This window comes from Amphibalanus amphitrite, unplaced genomic scaffold, assembly GCF_019059575.1.
Source record: "Amphibalanus amphitrite isolate SeventyFive unplaced genomic scaffold, NRLGWU_Aamphi_draft 000697F_arrow, whole genome shotgun sequence".
In the NCBI taxonomy this organism is placed as follows: Eukaryota; Metazoa; Arthropoda; class Thecostraca; order Balanomorpha; family Balanidae; genus Amphibalanus; species Amphibalanus amphitrite.
In genome coordinates this window covers 334758-355000 of record NW_024882191.1, presented here as the reverse complement: position 1 = coordinate 355000, position 20243 = coordinate 334758, and the positions used below count along the sequence as shown (strand labels likewise).

Below are 20243 nucleotides of genomic sequence, written 5' to 3'. Positions count from 1 at the left end.
GACATTGGAGGAGATCAGGAGCGCCGGTAACAAGGCATTCTGCTGGTCCAATGACAACATGTTCATGCCTGAGCCCCAGAGACACTCCCAAAGCGTCAACATTTTGGCAGATGGTCCATCCAGCATCGATCCTGCTATTCGCACCATTTTTTGTTGCTTGAAGCCTGCTGGTGTCATGGTTTGGGCTACCGTCGCATCCGACGGCTCAAAAGGAGCCTTGGTCTTCATCAAGGAGGCTGTGAAGGTGAATTCACAGGTTTAAGTCCATTTGCTGGAGGAACATGCTTTGTCTTGGGTCACTCAGTCGTTCTGAGACGGATACGTCTTCGTCCAGGACGGCGCGCCGCCGCAAACGGCCAACATCGCTCAACCGTGGTGGAAGACCCACATGCCTGGGTTCTGGGACAAAGACATTCGGCCATCATCAAGTCGAGACCTGAACCTGATGGACTTCGCAATCTGGGCCATCTGAGAGAGGAGGGTGTGTGCAGTGCCACACAGCAGAATCGCCGCCCTGAAGCTGGCCCTCGGGACGGCACCGTCGAATCTTGGCGGGGACACAGTGCGGCGCTCGTGCCCCTCCGCAGAGGGACGTTTCGAAGCAGTGGTGAAGGACAAAGGTGACCATATTGAGTCATTATGCCGTCGCTGAGATGTGTACATGATACTGCAAATATGTGCCAGAAATCAATTTGATATCTTTGTTCGGGGCCGAAATATTTAAGAAAATCAAGAGGTAAATCTTTCTGCCCCACCCTGTATTATAGGTAAAAAAGACGATAGTAGTCCATCAGTGGGTGTTGAGTACTATCCCAGCTGCCAGGGTGGTCGGTTGTCGGTGAAAAATTGACATCCAGTGGGGATCGTGTGGCTGCGATTTATCTAGTGTTTTTCTAGTGTGTCCCATCAAACACAGTTTTACCTGCCGCCGTGCTCATTGCAGACACTGAACCACCAGAAACTGAGCGCCCGGAGCGGACTGGGCGGACTGAGCGGACTCAGCGGTCGGGGCGGACTGAGCACAGAACTCATTCTCAGCTCGATCGACGCCGCCCCAGTGCCTACACATGCCTACACACTACACAGTGAGCAGTGCGCACCGATCCCCTTTTTACTTGAATGTTAATACCATCTCCCTCGTCACAAATTATGTTTTTGCCTGTCTGCCTGCGAGCCTGCGGCCTGCGGGAAGCAAAAACCGCAATAAAGAAGTTTTATGTGTTGCAGTGTGCCCATGGATTGTCAAGGGCCTGTTTTTGCCGCCTATGGACGTGTTTTTAGGTCTCAAGCTGCAGCCCTTGGCATTTATGCAGGCTGCGTGGTTTGGTGAGCAGCACTTATCACTTATCAGGTTCCGCGGAGAGGGAAAAGGAAGACGAGGGATGAGGGGAGAAGGGGAGAAGAAAGAAGAACAGGAGAGAGAGAGAGAGAGAGAGAGAGAGAGAGAGGGGGGAGAGGGAGAGGGAGAGGGAGAGAGAGATATGTGAATATAAAAATAAATGTAAGGCTACATATGTGAATAATGTAACGTCAGGAGCACATCTCTAGAGCTCGTGCAATGTTTGTCCCGGTGTGCGACCTTGTCTCTGCGCTCCCAGCACACCCTGTGAGTAGTAGGACCGGCAGGCAGACCTCCGTTGTCGTTATAGATGAGGATAATGAAATGAGCTTTGCTCATAGTTAATCGCAAAATGACGTCATTTTTCCATTAAGTATGAGCAAAGGCTATTTTACCATTCTCATAATAACTATACCAACAATACTCATCACAACGATCGATCACATAACCCTCGCCCTAGCATGACATTTTTCATAACGCGGCCTGGGGGGGGGGGGGTCGATGCGACCCCCGGCATTTCGAAACTAAGCGTCCTAGCTCTTCGCAACAAAGACCAGTCGATTGCTCTCAACGAGTTCTCGCGATTTGTGTTATATTTTTGACCCTAGGTCAATATTTGACCCAGTTATGTCAGGTCAAATGTCAAATTTCGGGGAAAAATTATAATTTTCAAAGTTTCTTAGCCAATATTGGCGATTCTACTAAAGATAGCAACATGAAACTTTTACGACCGTGTTTCTTAACGAATCAGCAACAACATGATGTGTAATTGACTGCATTTCAGTCATTACTGGCATGACGTAGTCCCCGGGAACACGGGAGGTCACACCCACCGCCGGCGAGGACTGTCGTAATTGACCTGGGTTGACCTTGTAAAGGCCAGTGAACAGTTTTGGAGTCGTTAAGGCGACAATTGAACCACATAATCGGATTCAGGATATCAAGAAACCCTACATAACAAAGTCCATATCACGGAGGTCAGCGTGTGAACATGCGAGGTCATCGAGCTTGGTTGACCTTAGAAAGGTCAAAATACAATGTTAAGATTCATTTCCTGTCCAAATATGACATAAGTCACACGGAATAGTTGCGTTCTTGTCGATGAGATAACGTCCAGCTATGTGGAATATACGTTTTGTCAAAAACGGTCGGAGGTTGTACCTTTTATGTCGTCATAGCTCGGTGACCTGACATGACCCGACAATATTTTTATTTACCAAAAATTACGTAGAGGATGCCCCAGAGGCTAAGGAAAATTTCAACACGATCCGACTAATAGGTCTGCGCCCATCGCGACAAAACCTCAGGGGATGGGGGTGGGGAGTCGCATCGACCCCCTCCCCTTGCCAGGGCAAGGGATAAGACCTCCATTGTCTGTGAGTGGGAGGACCGGCAGAGTCGCAGACCTCCATTGTCTGTGAGTGGGAGGACCGGCAGACCTCCAATGTCTGTGAGTGGGAGGACCGGCAGACCTCCATTGTCTGTGAGTGGGAGGACCGGCAGACCTCCATTGTCTGTGAGTGGGGGGACCGGCAGAGTCGCAGACCTCCAATGTCTGTGAGTGGGAGGACCGACAGACCTCCATTGTCTGTGAGTGGGAGGACCGGCAGACCTCCAATGTCTGTGAGTGGGAGGACCGGCAGACCTCCATTGTCTGTGAGTGGGAGGAACGGCAGGCCTCCATTGTCTGTGAGTGGGAGGACCACCAGACCTCCATTGTCTGTGAGTGGGAACGCCAACAGACCTCCAATGTCTGTGGGAGGACCGGCAGACCTCCAATGTCTGTGAGTGAGAGGACCGGCAGACCTCCATTGTCTGTGAGTGGGAGGACCGGCAGAGTCGCAGACCTCCATTGTCTGTGAGTGGGAGGACCGGCAGACCTCCATTGTCTGTGAGTGGGAGGACCGGCAGACCTCCATTGTCTGTGAGTGGGAGGACCACCAGACCTCCATTGTCTGTGAGTGGGAGGACCGGCAGACCTCCAATGTCTGTGAGTGGGAGGACCACCAGACCTCCAATGTCTGTGAGTGGGAGGACCGGCAGACCTCCAATGTCTGTGAGTGGGAGGACCACCAGACCTCCATTGTCTGTGGGAGGACCGGCAGACCTCCAATGTCTGTGAGTGGGAGGACCACCAGACCTCCATTGTCTGTGGGAGGACCGGCAGACCTCCAATGTCTGTGAGTGGGAGGACCGGCAGACCTCCAATGTCTGTGAGTGGGAGGACCGGCAGACCTCCAATGTCTGTGAGTGGGAGGACCACCAGACCTCCATTGTCTGTGGGAGGACCGGCAGACCTCCAATGTCTGTGAGTGGGAGGACCGGCAGACCTCCAATGTCTGTGAGTGGGAGGACCGGCAGACCTCCATTGTCTGTGAGAGCAGTCGCGTGCTGGCCGCCGCTGATTCCCCCGACCCTGCCAATAAAGCGGCCGCCGCCGCCGGCGGCGGAGCCTCCCCCGCCAGACGGGCAAAAAATCCCCACCGGCGCGCTCCCTCCGTCGTCGGCCGTTGACCGGCGCGCCGCCCCAGGAGGGACGGACGGCAGTCGGGGCGCTCTGCAAGGGTTGCAACGGACGATCGATACTGGCGGCGCCGGCAGTGGCGGCCGTGGCTGCTCAGGCTGAGTGCAGCCGTGTACAGCTGCACCCATATTGTGCGCAGTACCTACACGTAGTGTGTTAGATACTGCAGCAATGTTAGTTTGAGGATTAATTGATGGCCGTAATATCAATGATCTATTCCACTCAGACTCAGGACGGACAATAGACAGACAGACAGACAGACAGACAGACAGACAGACAGACACACCGAACGCTCCGGATGGTCAGTCAAGGAGACCCGACAGACAGGAGTCAGGATGGTGCGGGAGGAAAGGAACAAGGAAATGGGAACCTAAATGATACCTTACCGACAGAAAGGAGCAACAGAACTTGTGCACGAAAAGACGATAGCGATACGGAGGAAAAACTGTCGTTTTTCTGCAATAACTTCTAACTCGCTAGATGTATCAACGCCAAAATTTTAGTACCTACGGCTGCATTAAGTTCACACCTTGTGTCATAATTTGAACTTAGTAGCTGCCATAATCGGCCGGAAATGACGTCAGAGTGACGTCATGTTAGGCCGATTTCGATGCAAAACACAGCAATCGCTCTCAAGAGCTCAGTTTTTAGGCTAGATCCAATTTCTTTGCATGAGAGGATTCAGAATAGAATGCGTTATCAACCTGCTATCTCTGATTTTGAAAATTATGAGAAGTTTGAAAATTATGCATAATGAAATTCATGCATAGGTATACAGGGTGTACAGGAAAGATACTACGGAAATTATCGCGTTCATTAACGCACGTGCCGATTTTTTCCCAACTTCATGTGCCCAGCAGTGCAAGATTTGGCAAAACTCATGGGCACTGTAATGCGTCGTTGGAAAGTTGTCTGCCTGCCCTCCGAGATGGTCAACATGACCATTAGTCACCTGCAGACTGTGCTAGTGCTGGAGCTGATCCGCCGGAAGGCCGCTCACATTGAGGATCTGCTCTGAGGAGCTGCCACGACTGACCAAAGGGTTTACATGCCATGTGGCATCTACAAACTGTCTGTTTTACCATATTTTTGCGCATACAAGCATGTGCCATTTTAAAATGTGCGGTGTTTATTTTCGGAATTACAGCAAAAAATAAAAGCATCCGTTTTCTGGACACCCTGTATAATGTATTATGCATATATTATCTTTCTTTCAAAAAAAAAAAAAACTTTTGACTTTTGGAAAAAACGGAATATATGTAATAGAATACATTCTTATGATTTACGGCTTACAACTTTTAGCCAGTTATGTTCAAAAATAGCCAAGTTAGGTATACGCAGGATTGCAAAATAAAATCACAATAGTTAATTTTCAAATCAATTTTTCAGTACGTATTTGACATCGTACACCAATATAGATAGCACCATCGTGTTCCTGATGTCAAACTGCATCCGAAAGACACATTTTTTGTTGAAAATTTTAACTTAAAAATTTGACTTTTTACCTGAAAGTGGCCCGACCTAAAATAAATTCAACTCAAAATGACCTCGAATGACATAAACGACATCGAATTCGAAATATATAGCCTAAATGGACCATAAAACATGTGTCACGTGACCGATGCTGATATAAGAGTGCCGTGGCCTGCGATGACCTGACCCTGACCTGAAAATCAAAGTACAAGCTTGGTACCCTCAGGGTATCTAAAGCATCTGTTCACGAATGTGTAATCCAAAAATGAGCCTGATCTGACATGTAAGACGGCGGCTAGGGCCCAAAATGTGAACAAGCCAAACATCGATAACTTTTACTTTGACCTGAGCTGTGACGTCATCGGTGACCTCGAGGTCAATGAAGTTAGGTTTTGCTCGACAGTTTTTCCGGGGCTAGCAGGCGCCGTTTGAATTCTGAAGATCGGCCGAGTAGTTGTGTAGTTAAGATCGGAGGCTATGAATAGCATTAGCCCCCCCCCCCCGTATACGCAGTGTTATTTACGCAAACCCCAGTCAGTGCAGGGTGATGGGGTCTGCAGAATTAATATGAATGTTAACAGAATTAATATGAAAAACATTGTTTTGCTTTGTCATTAAAATAAGCAATTTATCCCAGCTGAATAACGATAAATTCTAAATATGGACTGGAGTTTAACGGTACGAGTGTAATGTTCCAATCTAAACTCAGCATTCATATCGCACCAGAGCCGTACTGATATGTCACACAAAGCACTAAGCACCGCATGCATCTTTACCCTGCAGCGCTTTGAGGAGGGTTTGTTTTCGGAGCAGTGTGACGAAGGGCGGCAGGTGTCGGCTCCTGGACCGATAGTCCCACTGCACGGGCTCCACATGGCCACGTCGGCGGGCAGGCCGGGTGTTAAGCAGTCCGTGCGACTGACGGCAGCGGCCCGGCGCCGGCTACCGCGGCGGTGGCCGGCGCCGCTTCTGTCGCCGCAGACCATTGTCATGTTCACAGGAATATCGTCTGCTAAAAACGCCCCAGAAAACCACCAATTTAGCGCGCACGCCGCGCCGTCACCGTGTCACGCCGGCTTATCGCAGCGAGTCGCCGTCGGCTTAACCGTCATTCAAACAACGGGTAGCATGGGACGATGGCGTTAGTAGCTTGCTCGCATACCGCGCCGTGACTTTGCTTCAATCTAGTCGTTGTCAACCCGCACTCGCTGCTACGCGCCTGTAAAGCTGGGTGGCATTCCGTTGGGAGGTGGCCCAGTGCGCGGCGGCGCTGCGCGGCCGGTTTCCCAGAGCCCCGCGGCGCCGCGCGCCGCCCGGAGTCCGTTCGGCGCCCGGCCGACTCTCACGCCCCGGCCGGAGACACTGGCCCTCGGCGCCCAGAATAGAGCCGTCAATAGCGCGCCAATCATAAACTCCCTGCTCCAAGCCGTAAACGCCGAGCCATTACCAAAGATAACGACAGATATTGAGAAAAATTAGCCTCGTATTTGTCCGGCGCGGGGCGTAAGCTTTGCCAATTCTTTTTTGGCGCGCTCGTAAAGGCTGCCTTAGAGTCGGGAGGCGCTGGGAGACGGGTCGGACGGGAGTGTCGGCGGCCCGGGTATGCCGCTCGTAAACCGGGCCGCACAAAGCCAGGTATTTGCAGTCACCGGGGGTCTGCGGGACGGCGCGGCGCGTTCACACCGGTCAGAGACGGTGCTCACCGCTGCGACACTCGGCCCAGCCCGGCCACCTCTTACAGCCACTTAACGGATGTGGCTGTGTAACTCAGCTATCACAATAGTAGGTAGGTACATACCCAACTAACTAGATAGTGCATTATTTTTATTTACCTGGTACATACCATTCCTTTACGGAGACGTCGGTTTCTTTTACGACTTTATTCCAAGCTTCGATTGCTTAACTAATTGATTTTTTTCCTATAAAGAGTGAGCAAAGTCACTGCACCAGACTTTCTTCACAGAATAAAGGATTGGCATGGGCACTTCCTTACCAAGTCGGAGACACAGTATAGGCACAGGTAGTGCATAGCTGTGTATGTAACGTACAAACGTGTGCTGACCTCAGCTCTGTCTGTCCCCAGAGGCGGACAGCCCGACTGAGACCCATATCGTGATCACAGCCCTTCCGTTCAGATGACCTTTTGACATGTAATCGCAACAAAAATGGACAAAGGAACGGGGGCCGCTGGAGTTTCCGCTGCACCAAAAACGGTCAGAAAAAGCGGCCGGCCGCGGCGGCGGTCGCCAGTGTCCGGCCGCCGCCGCCGACAGCGCCAGTTTTTGGTCCGATCCTCTGCCCAGGCCTTTTTGCGCGATTTCAAAATATCTAATTGACAAGCTGGCTCGTCACAAAAAGACTCTGGGGGCCACGAGACGGCGCGGCATGTGTCGGCGGCACCAGTGCAGCGGACCAATTTACCAAGGTATATAGAACAACCAATTTACCAGGGGCGCCGAGCGCTGCCGGGTAATCCCCAAAGCAGTTTCCCATTTCGAAAACTTTCGGAGTTCGCTTTCTTATGTAAAGCCGCAAACTTTCTGTTTCACTCGCGCACGGGTAGGCCTCTCAGCCAACTTCGCTATTTGGCCACACCAGGCTATTTCGGAAAGTAAGAAAGGTAGGAAGACGCAGAAAAAGGTATTTAGCTCGCTGCAAGATTTAGAAGTATAGGTACTTACAAGTAATTTTTTAATCAGGTCATCGCTGAGGTCACTGGAGGTCACCAAAAGTAAAATTACCAATCACGAATTTTGGTTCCCGATTTTGACAACTTTCCACAAATCGGCGCATCGTGCGGCGCATAAGTCGGGAACCAATAGAGCTATAGCGCCAAAGAAAAACGCATTTGATAGCTCTTTCAAAGCTCTCCCTGAGTAATGCGCTCTATTTCGATACCTGTGTAGCCTCCAGCGGGCAAAAAAAACTCAAAATTTGACGTTTTGCGGAAAACATTTTTCTGTAAAAAAAAAACTTTTGACGCCAAGCTTGTATTAACGTTAATTTAACGAGCGTCGCGTTTCTCTTGTCGAGACGTGGGCGAATGAACTATAAGTTGATCTGGAAAGGTCAACTTAAAAATTTGACCTCAGATCAACGTCACAGAAAAGATCAAGCTGCATATAAGTCGATTCATATCGTTGAGCTGAATGCACCCATGGTTTTCAGCGCTCTAGCATGTTTTGAATTTTGATCTAAAGTTATTGTCAAGAACCTGTTCGAGACGTTTCAAGACCTTAGAGGACCTCAGGGGCATGAAAGGGGTCAAGCGTGCCATTTTCTGATTCAGTGTGCTATGCTAATTCCGATGTTTGAGGGTGTTTTGTTCAAAACAAGAACATTTCAATTTTCTCCTCCCGTTGACTTATTATGGAGAGGTCGCGAAATTGACCTGACCTTAAGTTACCGATATCGAAATTCTGAGATAAACAAATTCAGAGTCATGGTCACGTTACCGCAACTGGCGATCTGACCTTATGTGACCTGAGGTCAAAAATTTCACACAGGATGTGAAATCGATGTATCATAAGCTATATCAAGTTTCGCAGCGCTGCGTGCTTTGGTGTTCTGTACACACGCAAAAAAAAACTGGCTGGCGTGACCAAAAAACGCCCTCCGGCCCTCCCCGCTCGGAGAAGGTTGAGGTCGGGACAGGTCCATGGTCCCCTCCGGCCTTCCCTGTCAACTGATCGCGTCCTCACCGGACAGTGCGGCGGCCCCCGGCCACGGCTGACGGCGGCCGCTGCCGACGACATGCACAAAAGAGCCGCCTCCGACACTCCAGTGCGCGCGCGGCGCTCTTTTTACCGGCCGATTTTCTGCGGCGGTTCTGTTTTTGTACGCTGCACCAGCGGCGTTAAACGCGCCAAAAAATGCTATAAATCTGCACGCGCCGGTGTGGGTGTTGTTTTTGCACGTGCCAGGTGCACCGACGGCCCACTGCCGTCCCACCGTGTGGTGAGAGTGGCGAAAAGAAACGGCCCCACGCCCTCAGCTCAGTCCCTCCGCTCCGTCCCCGTCTGCTGAGCGGAGCCGAAACTCACAGGTCGTCGCAATCACACCACAAGCGCCCTGACACGGCCGGGGTACGTTAGGGGTCCGGCAGGGGCACGGTAGGGGTACGGTAAGGGTACGGTAAGGGTACGGCAGGGGTACGGTAGGAGTCCGGTAGGGATACGGCAGGGGTACGGTAGGGGTCCGGTATGGATACGATACCTGGGGTCCGGTAGAGATACGAAAGGGGTCCGATAGGGATATGATAGGGCTCTGGTGGCATACATACACACGTAAGCGACCTACAAGCCAAAGTGAATAGTGATTTGTGACAGACGAGCACCGCTTGCTGTTCTGTCACCACTGCTTATTGGGAGCTGTTGACGATTCCCCGTCCACCCACTGTTTGCTGGTTGTGTCTCGTCCGGCACTCACTGATTGTTGATTGTGTCTCGTCCACTCACTGTTATTGTTTGTTTAACCTGTCCCTTACACTCACTGCTTAGTCCCTGTGCACTCAATGTTTGTTGAGGCTATCCCCGTGCACTCCCCGTTTGTTGAGGCTGTGGCCGTGCACTCACTGTTTGTTGAGGCTGTGGCCGTGCACTCCCCGTTTGTTGAGGCTGTGTCCGTGCACTCACTGTTTGTTGAGGCCGACGAGGCTGTGCTGCTCGGCGACCAGGCGCCGCTGGCGCTCCTGCAGGCTCTCCAGCTGGTGGTGCAGCGCCGCCGCCGGGGTCGACCTGTCCGAGTCGGCCGCCTGCAGCCGCTCCGCCTGGTCTCGCAGCAGACGCAGCTCGTCGGCGATCTGCTCCAGCCGCTCCTGGGGGCCGCACAGCGCTCACTGCGGCAGGCGCTCACCGCTCAGGGACTGGGGAGGCGCTCACCGCTCACTGCGGCAGGCGCTCACCGCTCACTGCGGCAGGCGCTCACCGCTCAGGGACTGGGGAGGCGCTCACCGCTCACTGCGGCAGGCGCTCACCGCTCACTGCGGCAGGCGCTCACCGCTCAGGGACTGGGAGCGCTCACCGCTCACTGCGGGAGGCGCTCACCGCTCACTGCGGGAGGCGCTCACCGCTCACTGCGGCAGGCGCTCACCGCTCAGGGACTGGAGAGGCGCCTACCGCTCAGGGACTGTGGAGGCGTTCACCGCTCAGGGACTGGGGGCACTCATGAATTGCGGGAAGTAGATACCCTGCGACTTCAGGTGCTGTGAGTGGTAGGTATTTGGCAGGCGTGCGCCGTGGCCTGGAATAGCCAGGAGGCGAACACTACCCTAAGATAATCAAAACGATGATTGCTTAGCAGGGGAGCAAAGCCGACCAAAATATTGGACAATATAGTGAGTGGTACGGGTTTTCACGCACGCCACGACAGTAAACACCCCTAAAAGTCTGTCGTGCCCACATCCCCGCTACTGACCAACCGCTGTCTGACTGCCCTGTCTGCCGCACCACTCGCTGTCTGTCTGACTGCCCTGTGTGCCACACCACTCGCTGTCTGACTGACCTGTCTGCCACACCACTCGCTGTCTGACTGCCCTGTCTGCCACACCACTCGCTGTCTGACTGACCTGTCTGCCACACCACTCGCTGTCTGACTGCCCTGTCTGCCACACCACTCGCTGTCTGACTGACCTGTCTGCCACCCACACCACTCGCTGTCTGACTGACCTGTCTGCCACCCACACCACTCGCTGTCTGACTGACCTGTCTGCCACACCACTCGCTGTCTGACTGACCTGTCTGCCACACCACTCGCTGTCTGACTGACCTGTCTGCCACACCACTCGCTGTCTGACTGACCTGTCTGCCACACCACTCGCTGTCTGACTGACCTGTCTGCCACACCACTCGCTGTCTGACTGACCTGTCTGCCACACCACTCGCTGTCTGACTGACCTGTCTGCCACACCACTCGCTGTCTGACTGACCTGTCTGCCACACCACTCGCTGTCTGACTGCCCTGTCTGCCACACCACTCGCTGTCTGACTGACCTGTCTGCCACACCATTCGCTGTCTGACTGACCTGTCTGCCACCCACACCACTCGCTGTCTGACTGACCTGTCTGCCACCCACACCACTCGCTGTCTGACTGACCTGCCACCCACACCACTCGCTGTCTGACTGACCTGTCTGCCACCCACACCACTCGCTGTCTGACTGACCTGTCTGCCACCCACACCACTCGCTGTCTGACTGACCTGCCACCCACACCACTCGCTGTCTGACTGCCCTGTCTGCCACCCACATCACTCGCTGTCTGACTGCCCTGTCTGCCACATCACTCGCTGTCTGACTGACCTGTCTGCCAGACCACTCGCTGTCTGACTGACCTGTCTGCCACCCACACCACTCGCTGTCTGACTGCCCTGTCTGCCACACCACTCGCTGTCTGACTGCCCTGTCTGCCACACCACTTGCTGTCTGACTGCCCTGTCTGCCACCCACACCACTCGCTGTCTGACTGACCTGTCTGCCACACCACTCGCTGTCTGACTGACCTGTCTGCCACACCACTCGCTGTCTGACTGACCTGTCTGCCACACCACTCGCTGTCTGACTGACCTGTCTGCCACACCACTCGCTGTCTGACTGACCTGTCTGCCACACCACTCGCTGTCTGACTGACCTGTCTGCCACACCACTCGCTGTCTGACTGACCTGTCTGCCACACCACTCGCTGTCTGACTGACCTGTCTGCCACACCATTCGCTGTCTGACTGACCTGTCTGCCACACCACTCGCTGTCTGACTGCCCTGTCTGCCACACCACTCGCTGTCTGACTGCCCTGTCTGCCACCCACACCACTCGCTGTCTGACTGACCTGTCTGCCACACCACTCGCTGTCTGACTGACCTGTCTGCCACACCACTCGCTGTCTGACTGAGACTGCCCTGTCTGCCACACCACTCGCTGTCTGACTGACCTGTCTGCCGCACCACTCGCTGTCTCGGAGGTCGTCCGAGTGCGAGTCAGAGTCGAGCCGGGCCCTCTTGGCGGCGCCCGTCTCCTCCCAGCCGGAGAAGTCGCGCGGAGAGAACCCCTGGGCGCCCTGCGACCTGCCGCGGGCCCACAGAGATTCGGTGAGCGGCCGGGACAGGGGTCGGTGAGAGCGGCCGGGACAGGGGTCGGTGCGCGGCCGGGTGTGAGCTGCGGAGGGGGGGGGGGGGGGCGCAGAGGCTCGGTGAGCAACCGGGTCTACTCCCGCGAACTGGGCGCACGCTGAACGATGTGGTAAGAGGATAGGGCCACTGGGCCTTGAATTAAAATCAAAGAACGAATTGCAGGAAATATGTCATAACGAGTACATGTCACAAGTCCCGTTTTCCTATCACTTACAACGCGGAGTGTTCCCGTGCATGGCCTGACGTGCCCCTATGACAGACCTGGAGTGACCCTGTGACTGACCTGGGGTGACACCGTGACTGACCTGGAGTGGCCCTTAGACTGACCTGGAGTGGCCCTTGGAGTACTGGTAGCCCGAGTGGCGCACCACCTGTCTGGCCAGCGGGAACAGCTCGTCACGCCGGGTGAGCAGCGCCGGGACCTGCATGCAGATCTGGGCCGCCGCCTCGTTGACAGACACCTGGCGGCGCACAGTGGAACCATAGGGCTACAGCGGCGGCGCACAGTGGCACGACACAGCTACAGCGGTGGTGCATAGTGGAACAAAAAGGCCTTCAAGCATGCACCACAACAAAGGCTTCAGCCATTTGCAAAGACACGATTAATTATCAACCAAAGTGTTCCCCACGGTATATGGCCACATTACCTAGATCGCCCCCCACCCCACCCCACGCCCCCCACCCCACCCACTGAGACCGTCTACCCCGTACCATCGGACCGGGGACGGGGCAGGATACGGGGGACGGGGTACGGGGTGCGAGGTACGGGGGGCGGGGTACGGGGACGGAGGGGGGGGCGGAGACGGCCGTCCACCGACCTCGTGCAGGGTGAGCGGCCTCTCGGCCTTGCGCTTGCAGTCGAACCTGCCGTAGATGGCGGCGAACTCGCGAAACTTCTCCGGTCGCTTCGGGTCATCGGAGGACATCGTCATCACGAGCTGCCGGAGGGTCGGGAGGCGTCAGACTCAGGGGGGGGGGCGTCAGACTCAGCCCGCCTATAGGGGGGGGGGGGAGGGCGGCGTCAGACTCAGCCCGCCTACAGGGGGGGGGGAGCGGTGACATCCCCACTGCATGTAACATTGATCACTATTCACAAGTAAACGTAGCGATTAGGCGAACATGTTGGAATCCCTGATCACCATTCATCACTTTGTGACATCACACCCAAAGATTGTAAAACTTAGTCCGACTACTAGTGCTATGCACCTTAAGTCAGCTGCCGTTTTTATTTCAGAAGTTCGAAGTCAAGTATCAAGCACATATGACTGATACAAATTATGTCCACCGTTATCCCCACTACGATCGCAACTTATAAAAGTGCATACATGCTTCTCCCCCATAACCTCTAAATATAAAAAAATGTACATTGTATACCCGCACATGTTCCACGAGGACACCCGCGAAACTGCGAGAGGTTCACGCCCGACGGAGATATCTCTCAGTCGTCTCAGATCTGCACGGAGTTGGGACAATCCGACTGCGTCCCCGACTCCGAGAGTGGGCGGTCTGGGTGTGAGCCTCCGCTGCTGCATACATGCCTATCGGTACGGGTCCGTCCCCGTCAGTCTGGAGGACCGCCCGCCCCTGTGTCGGTACGGGTCCGTCTGGAGGACCGCCCGCACCTGTGTCGGTACGGGTCCGCCTGGAGGACCGCCCGCACCTGTGTCCGTACGGGTCCGTCCCCGTCCGCCTGGAGGACCGCCCGCACCTGTGTCGGTACGGGTCCGTGTGGAGGACCGCCCGCACCTGTGCCCGGCGACCTTGGTCCTCGGCTGGGCACGCTGAACGGCGCCCCAGCCCTTTAACCCTATTAGTGGCAGGGGGGGGGGTTGTTTTTATCCACCCCTCAGGTTTTTCGGGAATATCTCCGAAACCGCTGAAGCTACGATGCTGAAATTTTCTGACTTTTCCTAAAACTAAATTGGGCACAATCCCTGAAAATTTCAAGTTCATAACTTTACCAGGGGCGGCTCCAGAGCACTGGGAATTGGGGGGTCCTATTCGTGAAGCGAGTCATTTGGGCGAAGATCACGATGCTGCACCAGTTTTACGAACAGTGAATAAAAGGTATCATGTGATAACATATACAGTTATTGTGCATCCTCTTTTGACACGTTTTTGCTATAATAGGCGGATCCAGGCGTCCAAAAAGGGGGGTTATGTTTTACCTCCCAACATAGGTGCCCTGACACCGCCTATGCATTACCAATACAATTTTAGTCGTTCTCTCATCAGAAAATTATAACATAACAAGACCATTACCACCCTTTTTAGAAACAGTACCAACAAAAACCTTATTTACTATACTTTTTGTGTACCCCCAATCTCAATGATCTGAATCCGCCTATGATTTTTGAAAATGCATATTTTTAGGATCCATGTGAATTCCTGGTTCATTCTCTATCGATCGGCAAAAGTTGCGTTAAGATTGGTTCAGAAACCTGGCCGTGATAAACAGTCTAAAATGTATCTGCAATTTGCCCGTTTTTACCCCCCTCTACCCCCCCCCCCCTATTGACATTTTTTAATTTTTATTTTTTAGAAATGTAGATCACGTTGAGCGAAATCGAATGCCGTTTGAATTTTGAAAATCGGCCCGTTAGATCTCGAGATATCAAGGGGGGGTCGTAAACAGCCCCCCCCTGCCACTAATAGGGGGTAGCCAGGAGCCTGCCACTAATAGGGTTAATCATTGCAAACGTAAAAATCAGCCAAACACAGGGACAAACCCGGCGCGCCGACGGTAAAACTCCCGCTGGACATGGCTGCCAATAAAAGACAGGACAAACCGGACGGAAAAGCCGGCACAGGCGCGCACTGCGGGATGGAGCCCGGCGCCGCCACAGGTGCATACAGTGGCCGCCGACAGAGCGGTCACGGAGCTGCCGGTAAACGGGTCGTATCCGGCCCCTGCACCGGCCGGGCCGGGCCAGCGGCCGCTACAGGGGCCGCTACAGGGGCAAGTATAGGGTCCGGTACAGGGGCCGGTACAGGGGCAAGTGTAGGGTCCGGTACAGGGGCCGGTACAGGGGCAAGGGGTCCGGTACAGGGGACGGTATAGGGGTCATACCCGGCCCCTTTACGTCGTATAGCCGTCGTTGGTCCTGGTAATCGTCCTGGCAACCGTCGCGGTGGTCCCGGTAACCGTCCCGGTGGTCTGGTCAGTGGTCACTGCCCCGGTGCGGTCCCGCCCCCGGTAACGGTCCTGGTAACTGCCCCCGGTAACGGCCCTGGTAACTGCCCCCGGTAACGGCCCTGGTAACTGCCCCCGGTAACGGCCCTGGTAACTGTCCCCGGTAACAGCCCTGGTAACTGTCCCCGGTAACGGCCCCGGTAACGGCCCCGGTAACGGCCCTGGTAACTGCCCCCGGTAACGGCCCTGGTAAATGCCCCCGGTACCGGCCCTGGTAACTGTCCCCGGTAACGGCCCTGGTAACTGTCCCGGTGGTCGTGTCGGACGTGCCAGGAGACCACTGACCACTGTGACCAGCAGAGCCCGACAGCCCCGCTGCTGGAGGTGGTCGCAGGTGACGTGTGGACGTGTCGCCGGGACAGGGCCGATTAGTGCGCGGTATACAGAGACACTGACCCGGCGCCCCAGCCCGGCTGAAAACCTCGGCGGCGCGGCTTGTAGCTCGATGCAATTTGGCGCTACAAGATGTCGGTGATGGCCTACCATGCCGAAAAATGGCCAGCAGACTTTGTTAGCCGAGCATTTCTCAGCACGAAAACATTGTTTAGCGGTGCCTTTCACTTACATTTTACAGGGAAGGTATTTTTAAGCAAGTGCCGGAAAAAGCATAGTCTGAATCGCCGTGTAAAACATGCCGCCAAGGGAAGCGGGGTAAAAATATGTGTGAGTCAGATAGGCGCGCCAGTGCTGGAGGAGCGGCCCACGACCACAGCGGAGCGGGTAGCCGGGACAGCCGGGACCTGCTGGAACGAGTCACCTACTTACTCGCAGATTCAGTTCTGAGTTCATGCAATCAACCGTCCGTGCACCTGAGACATTGCCAAACTCAGATCCCATCCTCCCTACCCTCATGACTGCTCGTTTGGGAATAATGTTCGCAATACTCAGCGGCCCTGGTGGCGCAGTCGGTTAAGGCGTCGACCCGCGGTGCGGGCGGTGCCGGATTCGGGTTCGATTCCCGGTTCCGCCCGTTCCGCGGGCGTCGTCCCCGGCTGTGTCACCAGGTGTGGGGTAGGCTCCCACTTCAGCCGTAGCTTGGGGGGTGGGGGAACAGGGGCCAGGAGGAGGAGGAGCCCTCCTGTAAATGGGCCACAAGTGCCCGTTGGAGGGAGGCCTGAATAAAAGAAAAAAAATACCTATACATAAACGTCTATATCTGAATAAAGTCTGAATACTGTCTTATTGCTTGTTATTGACATTGTCTTATTGCTACAAGTGCTGTGGTAAAGATCATGTGAAGCTTGAATGCTTTTAGCGCTGGCCATCCCAAAATATTAAATATCTATCATGCTTTTTATGTATCTTTCTGATTTTTCATTAATTTCTCCGGTTCCTCTCGTGACATTGTTATAATTATTATTTTTGGAGCGATGAGCCGGGCTTAAAGGGACCCTCCCGCCTTCAAAAAAGTTAATGAATTGGCATGAAAGTGATGTCGCTCGGTTCAGAAAGAGCAAAAACGAATATCTACCAATTTCATCGAAAAATATTCACCGGTTTTCAAGATATTATAGACTCTTACTTTTGTTTACTTTTTGGGATCTCCGCTGTTCCTATAGCGACTTTATTTGAAAGTGCGGCATTTGTTGCGCGCAAAGCAGCATATACCACAGCGTGTTACAAAGCGTTTTAGTCAAACATTTAAAAATCGTTAGATATCTGCGCTGACGTCACACATTCAGAGGGGTATTCCTTTGCATTAGCCCCTCTGAATCAAAATGCTGCAATTTTGAAGTTCAATATTTTCGAGTTAAGGCATTTCTCGATGTTGTGAGTGCCGAAACCGGTAATTGTGAGCCAGGGACCCCATTTTGGCTATCTCAACTCAAATCTAATGTTCAGGTGGGAGGGTCCCTTTAAATAATCAGACTAAAAGCTGAAAAATAAACGCTTCAGATTACTTTCTTCTGCTATCATGAAAAAGGTTTTGTTAGATCTAAGAATAGGTAAGCGATGGACTCCGATCCAAACCACTCCTGAGCCAAGTGAGCACAGCCACTGCGACTGCAGCCTGCACTGGCTGCTGCAGCTAGGAGAGGAGAGGCGCCTCTGCGGCGCGGCGCGGCTGCAGGCACCCACCTCCAGCTCCCTGCAGGCCTTCCTCTTGGTGCTGGGAGCGCGCGGCTCGAACGCCGGCAGCGTCTTGGCGATGCGCTCGGCGGAGCGGGCCAGCCGCTGGATCTGCGCCTCGAGCAGCACTGGCGTGGGCAGGTGCGGCGAGCCTGACGCCGGGTAGGGCGAGTCGTCCGCCGGCGGCGGGTCACCACTGCCCTGCGAGCACGGCGCAGCTCAGACGAGCGCGGACGTCGGACACGGCTTAGACGAGGACCCACACGGCTTAGACGAGGACCCACCCACACACAGCTCAGAGGAGGACCCACACGGTTCAGACGAGGACCCACCCACACACAGCTCAGAGGAGGACCCACACGGCTTAGACGAGGACCCACCCACACACAGCTCAGAGGAGGACCCACACGGCTTAGACGAGGACCCACCCACACACAGCTCAGAGGAGGACCCACACGGCTTAGACGAGGACCCACCCACACACAGCTCAGAGGAGGACCCACACGGCTTAGACGAGGACCCACCCACACACAGCTCAGAGGAGGACCCACACGGCTTAGACGAGGACCCACCCACACACAGCTCAGAGGAGGACCCACACGGCTCAGACGAGGACCCACACACACACAGCTCAGACGAGGACCCACACGGTTCAGACGAGGACCCACCCACACACAGCTCAGAGGAGGACCCACACGCCGGTTCAGAGGACCCACACAGCACAGAGAACCCACACAGCTCAGAGGAGGACCCACCCACACACAGCTCAGAGGAGGACCCACACGGTTCAGAGGATCCACACAGCACAGAGAACCCAAACAGCTCGACGAGGACCCACACAGCTCAGATGACAGACACGGCTCAGAGGACCCACGCAGTTCAGACGAGGGCCCACACATGACACAGCAGAGAAGAACCACACGCCCAGACAAGTTGATCGCAGCGTGGAAAGTCTAAGTCTGCTCCGCCGCCGCGCCGTACCTGTGAGTGGGAGGGTGACGGTGCGCCGTCCCGCTCGGCGCCGAGGCTGGCCGCCGGGCTGGGAGCCGGGCTGGCCGCCGCCGCCGGAGAGGGCGGGGAGGGCGGCCGGGCCGCCGGCGGAGCAGAGGCCGGGCCTTCCCTGGCCACGCCCATTCCGCCGGGCCGAGCCGGCAGAAAGCCGGCCGTCGGTACCAGAGGTACCGGTACCGGCAGGATGGGCAGCTGAAACCGTCCTGTGGCAGGGCAGCGAGCGAGGTCAGCGGCGAGCGACGGTCAGGGGCGAGCGAGGGTCAGGGGCGAGCGACGGTCAGGGACCGTGGTCGAGGTGGTGAGGGCTCACAGCCCACAGGGGGTTCAGTTTCTTATTGATTAAAAATCGGCTGGACCTGTTCCAAGCAGGATGGGTGCACGTTTGGGGTGGATCTGGCGTGGATTTGTGGCAGCGCAGTGGCAGCCCTGCGGTGGCAGCACTGGCGCCCGTGAATGCCCGATGGACTGACATAGCCGCCTGGAAATGCTGGAGTCCGAACGTTCCCTGTGTTATCCATGGAATATTTCCAGTATCCGGCCCATCTCACTGCCGTTGTCCTTTCAAACGACGCGGACGGACCGAGCCGGCGGTACTGGTTGTAGCTGGGGATATCTGCTCTCACGCCCTTGGTTCCTGAGCACAATAGTGTGGACAGTGAATGAGCAGTCGACTCCAGCAGAGCTGGGAGCCCCTCGGGCGGTGCCAGCGACACGCAGCAGACCGGGCGGCGCCCCCCCCCCCCCCCCCGGCACCTCCCAGCCGAGTCCACCGCAGACCCGGCGGCCAGCCGTTTTTGCAGAGACCTTTGTTTTCAGATCGCTTCCATTTGTCGACAGCCGAGTGTTTTCCGGCCACAGAGTGGCATCTAATCGTGCCTGTAACCCGTGCACGGCGGGACGCCTAAGGGCAAAAACGCCCCGGCCGCATCGACCAGCGACTGAGCCAACGGCTAGACCAGCCGTGTCTACACACGGTCCGTGCACCGTGTGCGCCGTCCACTGCCATGTGCCGTGTGTATCGTGTGTGCCGTGTGTTTCATGTGTGCCGTGTGCCGTATACCGTGTGTGCCGTGTGCCGTGTGTTTCATGTGTGCCGTGTGTGCCGTGTGAGTCGTGTGTTCATGTGTATGCGTGCACCGTGTGCCGTGTGCCGTGTGTGCCACTGCCATGTGCCGTGTGTACCGTGTTTCATGTGTGCCGTGTGTCCATGTGTACCGTGTGTATCGTGTGTGCCGTGTGTTTCATGTGTGCCGTGTGCCGTATACCGTGTGTGCCGTGTGCCGTGTGTGCCGTGTGCGGTGTGCCGCGTGCACCGTGTGCCGTGTGTACCGTGTGTCTGTGTGTGTCCGTGTGTGCCGTGTACCGTGTGTACCGTGTGCCGTGTACCGTGTGTACCGTGTGCCGTGTGTGCCGCGGCACTCAGCCCGGTAATGGTCGTCGGGCCGAGGTAAAAACTTGTTTGCCGCGGTGCGGCTGCAGCGCCGCTTTTTCGGCTTACACTGCACGACCT

At 55.1% G+C, this 20243-nt stretch overlaps 1 protein-coding gene across 2 annotated transcripts in view; it reads right to left on the bottom strand.

The window, feature by feature from the left end:
* The window catches only part of LOC122364790 (NGFI-A-binding protein homolog), an 80081-nt gene that overhangs the window by 13935 nt on the left and 45903 nt on the right, over positions 1 to 20243 (bottom strand). For both annotated transcript variants that reach the window (XM_043335526.1, XM_043335527.1), the window contains exons 4-9: positions 18704 to 18936; positions 17732 to 17923; positions 13278 to 13397; positions 12787 to 12920; positions 12261 to 12393; positions 9971 to 10152 (exon numbers count right to left, since the gene is read on the bottom strand). In XM_043335526.1, the coding sequence (XP_043191461.1) occupies positions 9971 to 10152; positions 12261 to 12393; positions 12787 to 12920; positions 13278 to 13397; positions 17732 to 17923; positions 18704 to 18936 (994 nt within the window). The remainder of the gene's footprint in view (positions 1 to 9970; positions 10153 to 12260; positions 12394 to 12786; positions 12921 to 13277; positions 13398 to 17731; positions 17924 to 18703; positions 18937 to 20243) is intronic.